Raw genomic sequence first — 17,387 nt, 5'->3', positions numbered from 1 at the left:
AAGGTAAATGACATCCTGTGGTAAATATTAAAAACATGCAGATTTAAGTATGTAAAAGCTGACAGAAAACTGATGAAAATATTGCTTCAGAATAAATTTACACAACCAAAAATCTCGGTGATGCGACACTTTTGTTTTGTGGGAATATTTTGTATGGGATATTGTCTGCTGATATGAAAAGTTCACTGTATATCGTAATAACAAATAGCATTTTTGACAGCGATGATATTTTGTTTTCTTTTTACATTTAAACGTGTTAAACATTACATATACGTATGTAATATAATGTGTATTTCCATCACAGGTTTGGTCTTAAATTTCACATAAGGTGGTATTAAAAAGGTCTTAAAAAGTCTTACATTTAACTTGTTCATATCTGTAGACACCCTGTATCATGGTTTACACAAAAATATTAAGCAGCACAACAGTTTTCAACATTGTAATAATAAGAAATGTTTCTTGAGCACCAAATCAGAATGATACTGAATGACACTGAACACTAAAGTAATTTCTGCTGAAAGTTTGGCTTTTCCACATTTTAAAATATATTAAAATAGAAAAAGAGTTCAAAAACAGAACAAAAAAGTTCTGTGGTATTTTTGATCAATGCACAAGAGCATAAGAGACCAAATTTTGAACAATAGTGTATGTAAACCATTCGTTAGCCCATCAGCTGGATTGTACATGATTTCCTCTTTGCCCGTGTCTTCAGTTTAAAACTATACACCCCTTTTGACTGATTTGTGTTTTAAAGGGACCCATGCTGGTCAGAGGTTTCATCATGAAAAGTACTTCATATTTGCTTTGACTCCACAACAAGTGAGAGAAGTTTGCATTTCACGGTAAGAACTAATTGACTTAAACATGGCTTAGATAATGTGACTTGTCTCTTACTCTTTGTCTGATTTGGTTCTTTGTTTTTCTTACACTTGTGCATAGGGACTTTCTTCCAGGTGGAAGAAGGGACTACATGGTTCAAATTCAGCTGCGGTAAGAACCAGCTCAGTGTTGCTTTTACAATACTGTCATTTGTGTATCCGGTTCAGCAACATGTACAAAGATGTTGTCACCATAATCCCAAATTTAGACACTTGACATTCTGTTTTATGTTCTGATTCTAGGTTTTGTCTAGCAGAGACCAGCTGTCCACAAGAGGACAATTTTCCAAACAGCCTCTGCATCAAAGTCAATGGGAAGCTCTTTCCCCTCCCTGTATGTAATCCTCTCACAATAAACCTTCATTAAGCCCACATTTAATGTTTTTAGTTCTTAATAAATATATATGACTTGTTAGAACAACATATTGCTAAGTAATTAGGCTTATTTAGGGGCCATACACTGATCAGTGTTTCTTGTGGGATGTTCATTTTAAATGTTGAACTGTCTAACTTAACATGATCTCAGAACAACTGGATGTGTACATAGTCAGTATTTAAAAATTGATGCAAACTGAATCCTTTAATAAGGTATCTGAGATCTATTCAACAAATAAAAACTTTTATTGCATAAAATTATCATAGTCCTCCCCCCAACAAACAGAGATTACTGATGTAATGCATAATTTGTAAATTGAACAGGAACATTGCTTATAGCAGATGACTTGAAAGATGACAGTAATATTGTCAAAATTTGAACATTTGTTCAAACTATATTTTATGTGCTGTAGCACAGGTTTTTAAAAGGGGTGACACTGCATAGTGAAAACCTTTTTGAGATATTACAACCTAGAGAAGAACTGCATTTATTTGAAATAGACATTTTTTGTGTAACACTGTAAAAGTTTTACTGTCACTTTTGATCAGTTTAATGCTGAATAAATATATAAATAATTTGTTTCTTAAAAACAAAAACACTTTACTGACCCCAAACCTTTGTGCATAAGTACGTATATAATTGCTGAACTGATATGGTTATCGCACAGGGCTATGCACCGCCTCCTAAGAATGGTGTGGAGCAAAAAAGACCCGGCAGACCACTGAACATCACGTCGCTGGTCAGGCTGTCGTCCGCTGTACCTAATCAGATAGTAGTGACGTGGGCACCTGAAATAGGGAAGGTATGTGAAGTGCCATTAGACCTGTTACTTAATTCAGATTTCAACACTGCTTCAGCTTTTTCTGCATGCTAAGCATTTGTATGTATTCTCTTGTTTTCTGCAGACATACTCCATGTCAGTTTACTTGGTACGGCAGCTGACCTCCCCACTGTTACTACAAAGATTAAGAATGAAGGGGATCAGAAACCCTGACCATTCCAGAGCGTTAAGTAAGGCAACATTTCCCTCTTTGAGAAAAGAGGGGGAAAAAAATACCCATGAATTCTAATTTACTGTTGACACTGGTATTAAGATGCGTTTTGGATGATCTGGGCCCGTATTTATCAAGCTTCTCAAAGTGCCATTTTAGTCTTAAGTGCTGAGAATTCATTACATTTACTCCTACTTTCAAACTTAAGTATAAAAGCGAGTTATCAAATTTCTTAAAGCTAAGAATCACCCTTACTCTCCCAGTTATTTAAGACCGCTGGAGAGGTCTCTCAAGTGGTTAGGAGTTGCCAGTAGGGGCTTGTGATGGCGCTGAGGAGACAGAGACGTGCGGCGAATCTTTCAGGAGAGGAAGAATGTTCTTGAAATGTTTGACGATGAGCAGTTAATAAAACGGTTACATTTCTTTTCCTCAGTTATTCAAACAGAAATGAGCAAAGAATATTTACATTACCAAAGAACATCATAACTGACTTCAGTCTAGCGCGAGTATTATATGCTCTTTAAAAACACTCCCGTTATAATCAGTGAAGCTACCTACACTGTATCATGAATAAATATCTTACCCCTTATTTTCACTGCACACGTCTGCGGCGCATTACGACTCCGACACACCGGAGCTGATCCCGGCTACTTGCCATCCGTGCCGCGGCAAGTTTCTGAAGTGGCTCTCTGCGTTGCATCACTAAAGATAGGCGCCTATATTTTCGACGGATAATAATAATCGTCTTGCTGTCGTCAAAGAAATCAGCAACAGGCGATATCTCTGACTATCGTCGATACACGATAGTATCGTCTACCGGCACAACCCTAAATTGAAGGTTGTGATGACGATTCGTTTCCTTACCATAATGTATTCTCTTGAAAATTCTTTATTGTCAAATGTGTGTTGAATGTAAACTCCTATGATTTAACCATTCAATGTGAATTTATCTGAGAATATTCTTAAATAAGGAAATCTATTCAGTGATTGGTCCATGCGTATTTCGTCATCCAAAATCCCGTTTGTGTCACAGCAAAGTGTTGTGAATCAACTCACTTAAGATTTAGTCCTACACTTCACTTAAATTACAACTGAGATGCTTGATAACTAACTTTTAAGCGCAGCTTTGAGCCAAGAATTTTTTTACACTTAAGTCAATTCTTAGCAGCGTTCTTGAGAGTAGTTCTCAGAGACTTGATAAATACGGGCCCTGATCACAAGTAGACGAGGGAGACTCATTAATCTACTTTCAACCACTTCTGTCCTGATTTCTTTTGAGGGGAGTCTATGGCCCAGTGTATGTGGGCTTTTTCTGATCTTTTGATCTAATATTGTGAAATAAGCTCACGCAATTTACATATGAACTGAATGCTGTGGGGTTTCCCCCATACCCCCAGGCCCCAAAAAAAACTATTTTTGAAATGTTTACTGCGTGGATAAAAAATGTTGCTACACATATCAGTCAAAATTGCGCTGAGAGAAAAAAAACAAACATTACCCATAAGTTGTCAGCAAATCCTTTAAATTTTACCGGTATTCAGAACAGAATAAGATAAAAATCAGAAAATATAAGTAGCTATAAAATTATAGTACAAAATTATATATACGATTATAAAATAAAACACAAATTATAATGGTATTTGTTATAAACAACATAGGCCTATAAACATCTAGCAATGCTATAAATGATGTTGTGTACATGCAAGAGGATATTGTACGGATGTTGTCCTTATCACAGCAGAAAAAACGAAAATATTCACAATAAGAACAAAACTATGCTTTCGTAAAATAAAGCAAACAGGATCCGTCTCTGTTTACTTAAACTTGTGGTACTATAAAAATGAAACAAAACTTTTTGATAATTATGATAATTTATGATAATCATTTAACTGAAACATATTTTATGTAGGCCTATTCATTATATTCCTATCATATGTCATTTTATTCTGTTTTTCTCAGTTTTCTCCTGTTGCTTATGCGCATGCTAATCTAAACCACTGAATTGAAAAACTTTTAATTTTAATGGGTCATATATACTTATCCATTGTAATTTAATATAAATCTAATTTAACATTCTAATTTTGTTGGTTAATGGATAGGAAATGAGCATGGTAATGTTTAAGAATTAGCTCAGTCAGCGGAGAGTAGGCGGTCTTTAGCAGCTGTTCGAACGCATTCGACCACATGAGCATCTACTCTTACTCGTGCGTTTTCCACTACCTCTGGAAGTGGTTGAAAGTGGACAAGCTCAAAACTTTTAGACCCCGTTCACACCTGTATTTAGCGCTGTCCACTTCTGATCGGATCGACGAAAACACATCTTAATACCAGGTGTGAACAGGGTCTTAATTGTAAATATGAATACGATCGATCACACTTGACAGTTCTCTGGTCTTATTTTATTTGTTGTTATTGTCTATCTTTATAATGAATTCTGCTTTTCCATTCTCATATTGAATTAATTGACTGAATTATTGAAATAATTTACTAAATCCACCCTCTTTTCACTATTGTAACAGTTAAAGAAAAACTCACGGCAGACCCTGACAGTGAAATTGCCACAACTAGTTTACGAGTCTCACTCATGTGTCCAGTAAGTTGCTGCCTTCATGAGATCTTAGCTGACTCATGAACGTCACTTTAAATAACAGTTTTTAGTGTTTGTTTTGTGCGCTGATGTTGTACGGTAAAAAAAAAAAAAAAAAGAATAGTGTGTGACCAAAAAAAATCCTCTCTTCATATAGCTTGGCAAGATGCGTCTTACGGTACCCTGCCGAGCTGTCACCTGTTCTCATCTGCAGTGCTTTGATGCTGCTCTATACCTGCAAATGAATGAGAAGAAGCCCACCTGGATCTGTCCTGTCTGTGACAAAAAAGCCACATATGAGAGTCTGATTATAGATGGGTGAGATTACTTTCACTATAACTGAAGTGGTGAGAAACACTCAGCCTCTTTAACCACAGTAAATCATTGAATTGTTTTGCGTTTATTGAGAGTAATTTCCATTAAGTAAACTAGGCACTCTCTACTTGTCAGGCTCTTCATGGAAATACTTAATGACTGCACAGATGTTGATGAAATCAAGTTTCAGGAAGATGGGACTTGGTGTCCAATGAGACCAAAGAAGGAGACGTTGAAAGTGTCATCTCCATGTATCCCAAAAATTGATTGTAAGGTTCATTAACCTTTTAAAATGTGTGAGCACTCTTTGTGTGTGATAGGTTTTAACTAATTATATATATGATTACCATGTTTGATGCATTTTTAAAGTGATTCATGACCTCTCAGGCGCTGTCCCAGTGCGGCAAAGTGCAGTGGTGCTACCCCCAGAAACCAGCAGCACAAAAAAAGGAGACGTAATCGACCTCACGCTAGAGAGCTCATCTGATGATGAAGAGGACAGTGATCCTCCTCTGAAAAAGCGCTGTGTCTACATGTCAAAGGCTGAGGAGATGCACAACAAAGGGTTTGTCTTTTATTGATTCACTAGAAATCAAACCAGACATTTCTGTGTACCTCTTCTTTAAGCCTTGCCCTTTCGTGACCATATTTTGAATGAACCCTGAACTTTACAATAATCAAATTACCCATGGTGATGGGAAACCCTGAGATATCAGGGAATTCTAAAAATGTAATCTCCAGACCTGAAAAAGTCGTAGTCAGATTGCTAAAAGCTTTTAACCCCTTAACATTCCTGTAAAATTTCCCTAAAATGCCTAAAAAGGCATACCCAAAGTAAATTGCATGCTGTTCTTGAACCATTTGGAGTATATGCATGGTTTTGGCCTCTTTTGAAAGTTGACACTCTGAGGTTTGTTCCTAAACGGAACAAACCTCAGTATCACTGTAAGTCTTACTGGTACTGAGTAATAGAACTTTGAACACACTGAAAAAGGGAAAAAAACATTCCACCTACATTTTTTGTAAACAGATGCCTGCAGATAACTAGCTGGGAGCTATTAGCTGAAAAAGCTCCAGCACTTTCAACACAATACAGCCGTCACTTGTCACTTGGCTGCATGGATCATCAATAAGCTCACTGACAGACCACAGTATGTGAGGCTACAGAACTGTGTGTCTGATGTGTTGGTTTGCAGTACAGGGGCCCCACAGGGCACAGTGCTCGCTCCTTTTCTTTTTACCCTGTATACATCAGATTTCAGATACAACACCAGCAGCTGTCACCTGCAGAAGTTCTCTGATGATACTGCCATCGTTGGATGTGTATCAGAAGGGAATGATCGGAAACATCGGCAGGTCATCTCTGATTTTGTGAACTGGTGTGCATTAAACCATCTTTACATTAATGCCAGCAAGACAAAGGAGATGGTGATCGTTTTTTGCAGGAAGACATCACAGATTATACCGGTGAACAGCCAGGGTTTGGACATTGAGATGGTGGCAACATACAAATACCTGGATGTTCACCTCAACAATAAACTGGACTGGTCCAACAAAACTGAGGTTCTGCACAAGAAGGGCCAAAGTCATCTTCAATTGCTGAGGAGACTGAGGTCATTTGGTATGTGCAGTTTACTGTTGAAATCTTTCTATAAAACTGTGGTGGCTTCTGCGATCTTTTATGTGGTAGTCTGTTGGGAAGCTGGAAGCACTGAGAGGGATAGAATAAGACTTAATAAATGGGTAAAGAGTGCCAGCTCTATCCTGGAATGTCCTCTGGACACCATTGAGGAAGTGGGGGAGAGGAGGGTGTTAGCTAAGCTGAGCTCCATTATGGATAACATCTCTCACCACCTGCATGAGACTGTGGGGTCCTTGACCAGTTCTTTCAGCAACGACTGGTGCACCCACAGTGCAAGAGGGAGCGCCACCGCAGGTCCTTCCTTCCAACAGCAGTCAGACTCTTTAATTGCAACAACAACAATATGTAGCACTATTACAGTATACCTGCACTGTATTATCTGTTCCATATTTATTTTTTTATTTTTTCTTGTTTTTTTGTGGATCTGGAGCTGCTGTAGTAAGTGAATTTCCCCCGGTGTGATCACAGCATGAAGCCTTGTTGGTGGTCTGACAAAGACACTGCTGTGTTGATTGCATCTTAAAATGGTTTGCATCATTCGAATCACAAGAATCTCAGCTTTCCAACCTGTTTTGGTTTTTTTTTTTTTTTTTTTTGAGTTGTATGTCAAAGTTAACCCTCAAAAAAACGCAGTGTACCACAGGCGGTACAGTGGAACGCTAAACGGGTAAAAAAAAAATGAATATAATGTGGCACTCAATTTTGTTGCAAAATGTTTTATTAGCTTGAATTATCTATTATTATTATTAATTTTATAGCAATAATTGGGAAAAGGCGTGGAAATTCAGAAATGAAAATATGTAAGTGTTAGTATTGCTACTATAGATACAGTAGATAAAATGATCTAGAATGATTTTTTAAAAAAAAACAACCTTCAAAACATTGAGTGCGGTGGAACCTCTATTTCTCTATGATGTCTCTATAATGTATTGGTTTTCATATTTTTCTGTTTCCTCTTTTAGGGTCCTGACTTACCAGCCATCAACTGTTCGGGTGCCAGATGTCCAAGCGCTAGACACCTCATACCTGACCTCCTCAATAGCGGACTACTCCGTTCCATTCCACCATTCTACCTTATCCACTATTCCCACAGATATGCAAAGTATGTACTTATCTAGTCTGCCATCCAATCAAGTATGCTTTCCTTCATGATCAAGATTTAACATGAAAACTAATGTTTGTCCTACAACACGCATCTTTCCCAAAGGTCTTGATTTATTTTCTCTGATTCAAGGGGATCCACAGGTATATTCTTACAAAGAAATATTGAGACTGCATGTACTTTATGTATTTTAATAGTTTGCACAGCTGTTTACCACTAGTTTTCTTTGTTTCTTCAGCAGCATTACAGAGGCCCCATATTTTTAGACAACCTTTCCAACAGCCTTCAGAGTGCTAGCACCAGCCTGGTTTCCTCATCAGCTCCGTATGAGACGGCAACCCATAGCAGCAGCTCGAGTCATGAGACGGGTGTCATTACGGGAGGATCTTCAGGCCTATCAGACATTATCTCACTAGACTGAATCCTGGCGCATCTTTATTGGCCAGTCACTAAAACAGTTATTTTCTACATTTAACTATGGACCTCAAGAATCGTGTTTTGACAAGGACCCAGAAGGACTGCTATGAAGATCTCTAAATGTTGTGGCTGAGACCGCAACAATGCTGTTCTAAAAAGCAAACCTGAATCAAGCTGTTTTCCCGTTGTATTGAGGAAACTGCCAAATACGCAATGACTCTCATCCATTAGCTATTTGATTGGAGGAGCAGAGTGTGACAAACGGCATAAATGAGTGGACTGGAAAGCTCAGACGAGTCTAATAATGACACTCATCTAAATTGTATGTTTTGCATTGGCATTTCTGCAGTTGAACGGAAGCAGGTTTTCAGCGGCAGCTCAGTTTGTTGTCTCTTCGATATCAGCAGTGCAATTATTTTTTGTTACAAGACTTCAATTGCAGCAATAAAAAAAAACATACATTGTATATTGTAAAATGTTTATTTGTTCACTTCATGTCTGATATCAAGGCAGAACGCCTAAGCAGATCTTTTTTTTTTTATTTGTTTGTGGTTATTTGCTCAAGAGCCATCAGATTCCCTTTTGCTGATGTGGTAAACTTATTTTCAATCTGTAATTTTATATGAAAGTTTTTTTTGCTATCTGAGCACATCTTACCATTCACCTCAGAAATTAATATGACCGTTGTTAAAACAAGGAGTAATCTGTCTAATTTCATGTTTTTTGGGAAGTTAACAGCCTGCAGGTGTAATAAAAATAAAACTGCATTGTTTTTTTTTTTTGGTTTTTTTTTTAGGATTATGCAAGTTTTTATATAGGATGGGGATCTTTTGTCTTTCAGAAATCTGCTTTAATTGTAAAATGGTTATTTACTTAATAGATATGAGTTGCGGTTTGAATTAATCTCAAATATCTTACTGGCAGGGCCGTCCTTAGGGCGGTGCAACTGGTGCAGTTGCACTGGGCCCCATGCTTGAGGGGGCCCCGCGGCGAACGGACTGAGGGGGGTACCTCCCCCCCACGCTCCCTACCTCGCACAGGACCCAGCATCAGCTAAGGATGGCCCTGCTTACTGGATTATGAGCAATACAACATACTGTCAATTTGACTAAGTTTGAAGGCATGTAACAGGCTGTTTATTTCTTTTATAAGTTCCCCCTTGTTACGTGTACTATTTTTGAGTTGAACATGCTTATATTATAAATGTAAAAAACCAAACAAAGATGTGCTGTAAATGTTGATAGTGCTTTTATTGAGCCTCCCAGTCAGGGCTGATGTTTTTAATTGACATAGCTCTCCATTGATAATGGCACCGGTAATGTTGTTGAGAATCTTGAATTCTGTGCCAAAAGGAGGACACAATTTAAAATAAATATACATCCTAAGACATGTAAACCAATACACAGTGATTCAAGCATTATTTCATATTCATTTGGAAGTTGAATTAAGTCCAGATAGCTGTGTTGTATTGGCTTTATGTATGGACGCATCTAGACAGGTTTAACGTGCTCAGATTTTAGTTTCTGCCAAATTGTGCAGATTTGAATATTTAAATTAAGCTCTATTGATTTTCTGTGTAAACATTACGCAATACACTTGAATACAGTCATCAAGTTAACATTGTAAGTTTAATGGCTTCAATCACCATGTACAATCCAGAGAAATTTATAGCTTGTCCAGGAAGTTGTCCAGTGCTGGGATGCCCTCCTTCAGACCTTTGCGTTTACGGGTCTCAGCCACAATTTGGCTAGGTTTGCTGTTTACATCATATGGATCACCTGGCAAAATCTGCCAGTGGTCAAACACACACTGAGGGAAGGCCTGTCCACCTGTGTTAGACCTCAGGTCTGCTGTGAAGCCTGTACAGAAACAAATACAAGCAAATTATAGGCACCAAAGAAACAGAGGACTTTTATTTTTTAATTAACATCCACAATATATTAACATAGAAACTTATAACATTTGGGAACGCTAAAAAATTTGGGTCCCACTTTATATTAAAGTGGCCTTAACTACTATGTACTTGCATTTAAATTCATCATTTGGTACAATGCACTTATTGTGTACATGCATGTTTTTACATTGTACTTGTATTTTTAAAAATACCTGCATGTAATTACATCTGTAATTGATTTCTGTAATTGCACTGTTGATTCATCCCTTACACCAGGGATCCTCAAATCTGGCCCACGAGATACACTTTCCTGCAGAGTTTAGCTCTAACCCAAATCAAACACACCTGAGCATGCTAATCAATGTCTTCAGGATCATTAGAAAATCACAGGTAGGTGAGTTTGATCAGGGTTGGAGCTAAACTCTGCAGCGCATTGGCCCTCCACGGCAAGATTTGAGGAACCCTGCCTTACACCATAACCCACCCTTAAACCTAACCAGATCACCAAACCTGTCCCTAACCACCCGTATCCCACCTCAATAGCAGTGACAGTGTTTTGCAATACAATATGAACACAATAAGTACACTCTACTTATTTGTTGATGTAAGTACATAGTAGTTAAGGCCACTTAATATAAAGTGGGACCAAAATTTGTTTAACTGCAATAACAAATGTATTTATGCATTATCACTATAAAAATGGTATAAATGCCTATTGCTGTCATTTTGAACAAACTTAACTTAAGCTGCCATCAGTGTGGATTATTAACTTACCAAATGATTCATTTACAGGTAGGTATGCCTTCACAACAAATATAGGTGTACCAGCCACTTGGGACTCCTCAAACACATGGCCTCTTTTTCTGTTCAGCACACCATAGATGCCACCAACCACCTGCTCTGGGCACTGGAGGAGAAAAGGAAATGTATTAACATCAAGGTTGCTCTCTTGTTTTTCTGTTCTAGAAAACCACCATCTGTACCTGAATCTCGACCAGGTAAATGGGCTCCATGAGTCTTAGCTGTGCAGTGAGCACAGATGCATACAGAACTCTGCGGGCTGTGGGAATAATCTGACCGCCACCTCTATGAATGGCATCAGCGTGAAGAGTGACGTCATGAATGTCAAATCGTACTGCCCGCATGTTCTCTTCACAGAGTGCACCCTGGTAAAGGAACACAAAATAGTATCTCATTACTGTGTAGAAATGACTAAGCATAAATTAAAATACATAACCTGTCTTTACTCACTTCTTTGGTTGCCCACTGGAAACCGGCCACTACGCTGTCCTTTATCTCATTCAGATACTGAACGCCCTTTGTGATATCCACAAGGATGTTGGGCCCTGTGCCATCTGGTCCAAAGCACCAAATCTTACGGGCCTCAGCGACCTCCCATTCGTATTTCTCAGCCAGGTAGCGAGCTCTCTGTTTGAGCTCCTGTCGAGCGGTCACATCACCCTTATCGATGTCCTCGGCTAGGCCATCTGGGAGGGGCCGAGCTTTCATGTACAGACGATTGTGCTTGTTGGGAGACTTGGACAAGCAAACCTGGTCTGATTCTTCACTGACGGTTTCACGATATGACACAACTGGGTCTGATTTCTACAAAAAAAATGGCCTCAAGCTCTTAATGGAAAGGAATGAAGTAAAAAATATCTGTAAACTCATCAGTATTGTCATCCAAGCGCTACCTTCAGAGGGATGCAGGCATGATCTTCCTCAAGGTCTTTTAGGCAAATCTCCAGATGAAGCTCTCCAGCACCTGCCACAATGTGCTCACCAGACTCTTCAATGATACACTAGCAGAAGAAACTTGTGTTTGTTATTGGAAAGACTGAATTTTGTTTTCACCATCTTATTACCCTGCTAAGATATTCACCTGAACCATAGGATCAGACTTGGCCAGGCGTTTAAGGCCCTCTACCAACTTTGGCAAATCAGCTGGGTTCTTGGCCTCCACAGCAACTCTCACCACAGGACTAACACTGAACTTCATAATACGCATGTTGTGAGCATTTTCAAAAGTGGTAATAGTGCCAGTCTTAACTAGGAACTGATCAACCCCAACCAAACCAACAATGTTCCCGCATGGCACATCTTCAATGGGCTCTACGTAGCGACCCATCATCAAGATAGTTCTGAGGAGGACATAGTGTGATCCTAACGTTAATAAGGGTAATGATCATCAAATCATCAATTGAGAATGACTTGTATTGTATATGTAATTGACCGCAGCAAACCTTTGGATTGGCTTTATGTACAAGTCCTCCTTTTTTCCTGGTGTGAAGTTTGGGCCCATGATGCGCACCTTCTGCCCTGTACAAACAACACCAGAGAAGACACGACCAAAGGCATAGAATCTACCCTTGTCGGTGGTTGGCACCATCTTGGAGATGTACATCATGAGAGGGGCTTTAGGATCACAGTTCTTTATACCTGAAAAGTCAAAGGTGGAATGTGAAAAAGCTGGCAAAAACAGATCTCCCTGACGTGTCAAACACCTCGCAATGTTAACACTCACCCATGGCGGCCTCATCATCTCCAGGACCCTCGTAAAGCAGTTCACAGCGGTACTTTTGGGCAGTGACAGGAGAAGGAAGATGGATGGTGATCATCTGGAGCAAAGCGTCACCTGCAGGCAACCAGCGGCGCATCACAGCCTGGAAGCATCGAAACAACCGTGTGTCAACAGCAACGGTATAATTAGGGTGCAGATTCTCAGAAGTTTAGTTCTTTAGTTGTACCTTAAGTAGAGGTTTTCCTTCTTTTTCTTTGTCTTCTGCATCAAGCTTAACTTCAAGTTTCTCAATCAGTTTCTGGGTCTCTTCTTTTTTGAAATTCATAATGGCATCAAAAACCTGTGTAAGGAGTTCAAATAAGAGATGAACTGTAAATGAGTCACAGTAGCAAGACTCGAGTGATAAGAAGAACTGATTTAAACGCAAACCTTAAAGATTGGATCCAAGACAAGCTGGCAGAAAGTACGAGGAAGCTTCTTGCCATCTGCATTGGCTGCCGATTTGCTGAATTTTCCACAAGAGGGATCAAAGTACCTAAAAAAGATGGCTTTGAGATAAAGAGTATTTTGTATATACACACAATTTATACTGGAAATCACATGGGCAGCTTAGACACTTACTTTTCTCCCCAAAGCTTTTTCATCATCTCCTCCACTTTCTTAGCCCGTTCTGCTGGAGGAAGGTCTGCTTTTTTCTTATCTCCTTTGGCAGCAAACTTGGCCACATACATCTCAGCAAACTGCTTCAGAGTAAAAGCCCAGCCATGGAGACCTGATCCAAATCCAACAGTCCCAATCACAGGATCCACCTAAGGTACCCCCCAAATCAATAAGAAACAGATAAATAAAAGCATTTATTTTACTCATAAAGTTGACTTTTCTGTCTCAACTGCTACTGATCTGTTACCATAATGTTTCCCATTGGTCCATGCTCTCCTTCACCGTAGGTTGAGATGATGACGTTAACATTCTCCACAATCCTCTGGAAGGTTTGGAAAAGCTCATCGGGTTTCAGCTGCAACTCAAGGAGGGCACGATCCATCTTGTTCATCATCAAGACAGGCTTGATGCGCTCTGCAATGGCTTGTCTCAAGACGGTTTCAGTCTGCACACATACACCTGTGGAACAATTCAAATTTTGCCTTTTTAAACTCACTTTTTGGTCAGACATCGAAATCTTACTATAAGGTTATACGATTAAACCATTAGTGTGGTTGAATGTTCTTATTGCATTTTAGAGGACTGCCTTCATTAGAGAAAAGAAGTGTGAACTTGATATCCTAAAATGAATTTGCCTTACCTGATACACAGTCTACCACAACAAGGGCACCATCTGTAACTCTTAGAGCTGCTGTCACCTCAGAAGAGAAGTCAACATGTCCCGGTGAGTCGATCAGGTTGATGAGGAAGCCAAAACCATCCTTGCACTGCTTAATGAAGGCTGAGTCATTCTCACCAAGCTCATAATATAGAGAGATGGCCCTGTGAGGGAAACATATGTAGAGGGTTTCAATGTTTGTAAAAAATGTCATTGTGGTATTTCCTCGATAAATAGACACTCGAGCTAGTTGATGAAAGAGCCATATCTCAAAAACTACAAGGTTTTATATCAACAGTCCACTAATGTGTGTTGAAAGAAATTAATACTTTGCAAGGACAAATTACAATAATTACAATTCTATACATCAAAGAATCCTGGAAAATGTATTTCTACAAAAATATTAAGCAGCACAACATTGATAATAATAAAAAGTGTTCCTTCAACAGCAAATCAGCATATTAGAATGATTTCTGAAGAATCTTGTGATACTGAACACTGGAGTAATTGCTAATTTGAGACGTTTAAATAAATGTAAACTTTTTCAACACGAATACCTACGTTGACTTTATGGTGATACATCTCTCCTGTTCATCTTTTCTGGTGTCAGTAAATCTGGTCTCTCCTGCACGTGCAGAAGCAATAATACCAGCCTTGCACACCAAGGAATCAGTGAGAGTAGATTTGCCATGGTCCACATGGGCGATCACAGACATGTTCCTGATGTTGGACTTTTTGTCCATGATTTCCCGAATCTGGTCTACCGTGAAGTTCACCTGAGGGACAAAGACAAGTTTGTCAAGTGTTGATTGTGGAGTAAATATGATAGAGTTGTTTGTGTGTGGGGGACAAATGTGATGTAAAAACAAATGAATGCCTCGGGCTCATGGTTTAAAGGATGGGAACCTACAAAAAGTGACAGTCTAACTAAGCTCATGCATTTAATTCCTCAATACAAGCTAAATAAAAATTGTTTTAATTACATTTACAGAAAAAAACTTTAATGTACAAGAAAAAGAGGATAACACAAGAATTGCCATTTTGGTGACTGTATATGTACACTGGAACTGTATATGTCATTATATTATATAATGTTAACACCAATCTATTTGAGCTATTAAAAACATTTTTACTGTAAAATGTGATAATACCACAGGTTGTGCAATGAAGGGCCACATAATAACCTATGGCCAATAATAACAAAGACAGCACAGAAACACAAAACCTATTGACACATGATAATGCCGTAAACATTAAATAAGTATTAATGAAAGAAATAAAGATTAAATATATTTTAATTTAAAATATTACAATAATAACATTTCAAGTTAGATACAATCCAAACAAATGTGATGGTTCAAGCAGGGAATTCTGGATATGTGTCTTCTCCCGTAAATTAAAAGGCATTTCATACGTTTTACAGGTTTCTATTTTATTTAAAAATACAGGCTAATATATTCAAAATATCTGTTTTTACTGTATATGGTCAAGTAAGCTCATCTTCTTATGCGTTAAAACATTTTACTTGCATTTTTCCGTGTATTATGCTTTCAAACAGTAAATGCTGATTTCATTAACGCTTTTGAATTGAGAGAGCGCTGAAGTGCGGTGTGTAGCATGAGTGCGCGGTTTCTGGGGAGCCGCTGTGCGCTGCAGTCTCCTCAGCATAGATACACTCCGCCAATGACAAGCTTGTTTAGGCTGATGAGAGGTGGGTTGTTTCCCCCTCAAAAACAATAACACAGCGGCCCCGTCACTATAATAACCCTATTTGCATCCAGCAACCCTCTATATTCGTGGCTCGCTCGCTCGCTCTCCGCACATGAAACTTAAATACGCGCATAGAAAAGAACAGTGGGCGTAAACGCGCTATTTATAACGGGGTAACGTTATTCCACAGTGCACCGTGCAGGGCCATAACCCTAAAATAACACGGCTTACTTTCACTTAAAAACAAAGATCGAGCCGCATGCGGTTGTGCTTTACATTTACACGTAGTGTGTCTGTTACATGACGAACTTACTGAAATCGTGACTTATCCATTTTGAGCTCCCATCGAATAAAAAGACGTATCTTTGATTTGAATGCGTCATTCTCTTTCCTGGCCATTTTAAAATAAAGACATCAATGAAATGTTCAGCGTATATGATTCAAGTTCAAGGTTGACACAAATGCGAGAATCTTCAAAGCAGGCTGTCATTACGTCACTGACATCAGAATAAGCTCAGATACATAACTGACTGAAGAAATGCGTCCTACATTTACTAAAACGTTTTAATATAGCGCTTCAGTCCATTTTAATGCAGCCTGGTGAACTGACACGGTGAAATATCGTACCATTTTGGCGAACGGCTCCCAAGTGTATGACGGCCTCGCGCTGCGGTCGCTGCTCCACTCCGCCGTCGAATATTAATGAATGCTGCGACAGAAAGCACTGCGGAGTCATATAGACCCAGATGACCCTATTACTGGACAGACCAGTGAAGGCATTAGATTCAACATAGTTTGCACTACTTAATAATATGCACTATAACTATATTATGTATGTGACCACAGAAATAATGCTCAATAAATAAACAATCAAGCATTTACATATGCAAACATGGCGCACACACACTAATATTACTTCGTCGTCTTCTTCTTAATAATAAAAATAATAATAATGAAATTATGGCATTTGAAATTAAAGATGATCACTAGAATGTTCCACAGGCTCTGGTGAGATTTTCTTTTTAATGTATTACTAGGTGTGCTCATATTTTGTCACACCCATGATACATGTACACAAAGAAATTGTCTGGTATTTTTACATAACTTTACAATTTTTAAGTAGGTAATGTTAGTAGCTTGCAACACTGGAAAAATAATATGACTTCTGCATTTATTACATGTTTGATATGCAAAATATGGTTCTTTATTCAGCACTGCAAAGTTGTCTGATCAGTCATTCTTGAGAAGTGGGACAAAGCAGGGTGCAAAATTGAAAAAATAAAACCTTGTACTCAGACAAATTAAACTACATTTATGTATCTTATATGTACTAAGCTACTGAGCTATGCTTTTTTTGATAAAACAAGCTCTTTTTCATCATTAAAAAAACATTTGTATCCATTTTATTGCATATGAATGATTGAACCCTTCTCTGTGGACACACTGTTTTAGATGTAGTGAGAGGACATTAAGAAACACAGATTTGGTATAATAATGAGAAAATTAAATTGAAGGTGACAATTGTGTTAAATACATTCTATTATTAATCCCTCATGACATTTAAAATTGAAAATATATATATATTTTAAAGCTAATAGCAGTTACCCTTGCTGGACCTGTTTTGTTCCATGTCTC

General features: G+C 38.4%; 2 protein-coding genes across 6 annotated transcripts in view; one reads left to right on the top strand and one right to left on the bottom strand.

The window, feature by feature from the left end:
• The window catches only part of LOC107676652 (E3 SUMO-protein ligase PIAS2-like), a 12,687-nt gene extending 3,218 nt beyond the window's left edge, over positions 1 to 9,469 (top strand). For 4 of the 5 annotated variants that reach the window (XM_016471252.1, XM_016471250.1, XM_016471251.1 and 1 more), the window contains 12 exons: positions 755 to 842; positions 940 to 990; positions 1,122 to 1,212; positions 1,922 to 2,056; positions 2,160 to 2,265; positions 4,766 to 4,839; positions 4,991 to 5,151; positions 5,284 to 5,417; positions 5,536 to 5,713; positions 7,753 to 7,892; positions 7,998 to 8,035; positions 8,131 to 9,469. In XM_016471252.1, coding sequence (XP_016326738.1) covers positions 755 to 842; positions 940 to 990; positions 1,122 to 1,212; positions 1,922 to 2,056; positions 2,160 to 2,265; positions 4,766 to 4,839; positions 4,991 to 5,151; positions 5,284 to 5,417; positions 5,536 to 5,713; positions 7,753 to 7,892; positions 7,998 to 8,035; positions 8,131 to 8,313 — 1,379 coding nt within the window. In that variant the 3' untranslated portion in view covers positions 8,314 to 9,469. The remainder of the gene's footprint in view (positions 1 to 754; positions 843 to 939; positions 991 to 1,121; positions 1,213 to 1,921; positions 2,057 to 2,159; positions 2,266 to 4,765; positions 4,840 to 4,990; positions 5,152 to 5,283; positions 5,418 to 5,535; positions 5,714 to 7,752; positions 7,893 to 7,997; positions 8,036 to 8,130) is intronic. The other variant, XM_016471249.1, reaches the window with a different exon arrangement.
• Positions 9,470 to 9,544: 75 nt separating this feature from the next.
• On the bottom strand, positions 9,545 to 16,438 carry LOC107676651 (elongation factor 2-like). Its single transcript, XM_016471246.1, has 15 exons — positions 16,380 to 16,438; positions 14,604 to 14,818; positions 14,025 to 14,206; positions 13,632 to 13,843; positions 13,346 to 13,533; positions 13,154 to 13,259; positions 12,951 to 13,064; positions 12,728 to 12,866; positions 12,447 to 12,642; positions 12,086 to 12,344; positions 11,898 to 12,005; positions 11,455 to 11,808; positions 11,187 to 11,369; positions 10,978 to 11,110; positions 9,545 to 10,168 (listed from the first exon to the last, which is right to left on the bottom strand). Exons 1-15 carry the CDS (start codon positions 16,380 to 16,382, stop codon positions 9,975 to 9,977), a joined length of 2,586 nt encoding a protein of 861 aa, XP_016326732.1. The 5' UTR covers positions 16,383 to 16,438; the 3' UTR covers positions 9,545 to 9,974.
• Positions 16,439 to 17,387: the final 949 nt, after the last annotated feature.

The sequence above is a fragment of the Sinocyclocheilus anshuiensis genome, unplaced genomic scaffold (genome assembly GCF_001515605.1).
Source record: "Sinocyclocheilus anshuiensis isolate Anshui unplaced genomic scaffold, SAMN03320099.WGS_v1.1 scaffold344, whole genome shotgun sequence".
NCBI lineage: Eukaryota > Metazoa > Chordata > Actinopteri > Cypriniformes > Cyprinidae > Sinocyclocheilus > Sinocyclocheilus anshuiensis.
Note: the sequence above shows the minus strand (reverse complement) of the source record. Positions and strands in the feature narration are given on the sequence as shown.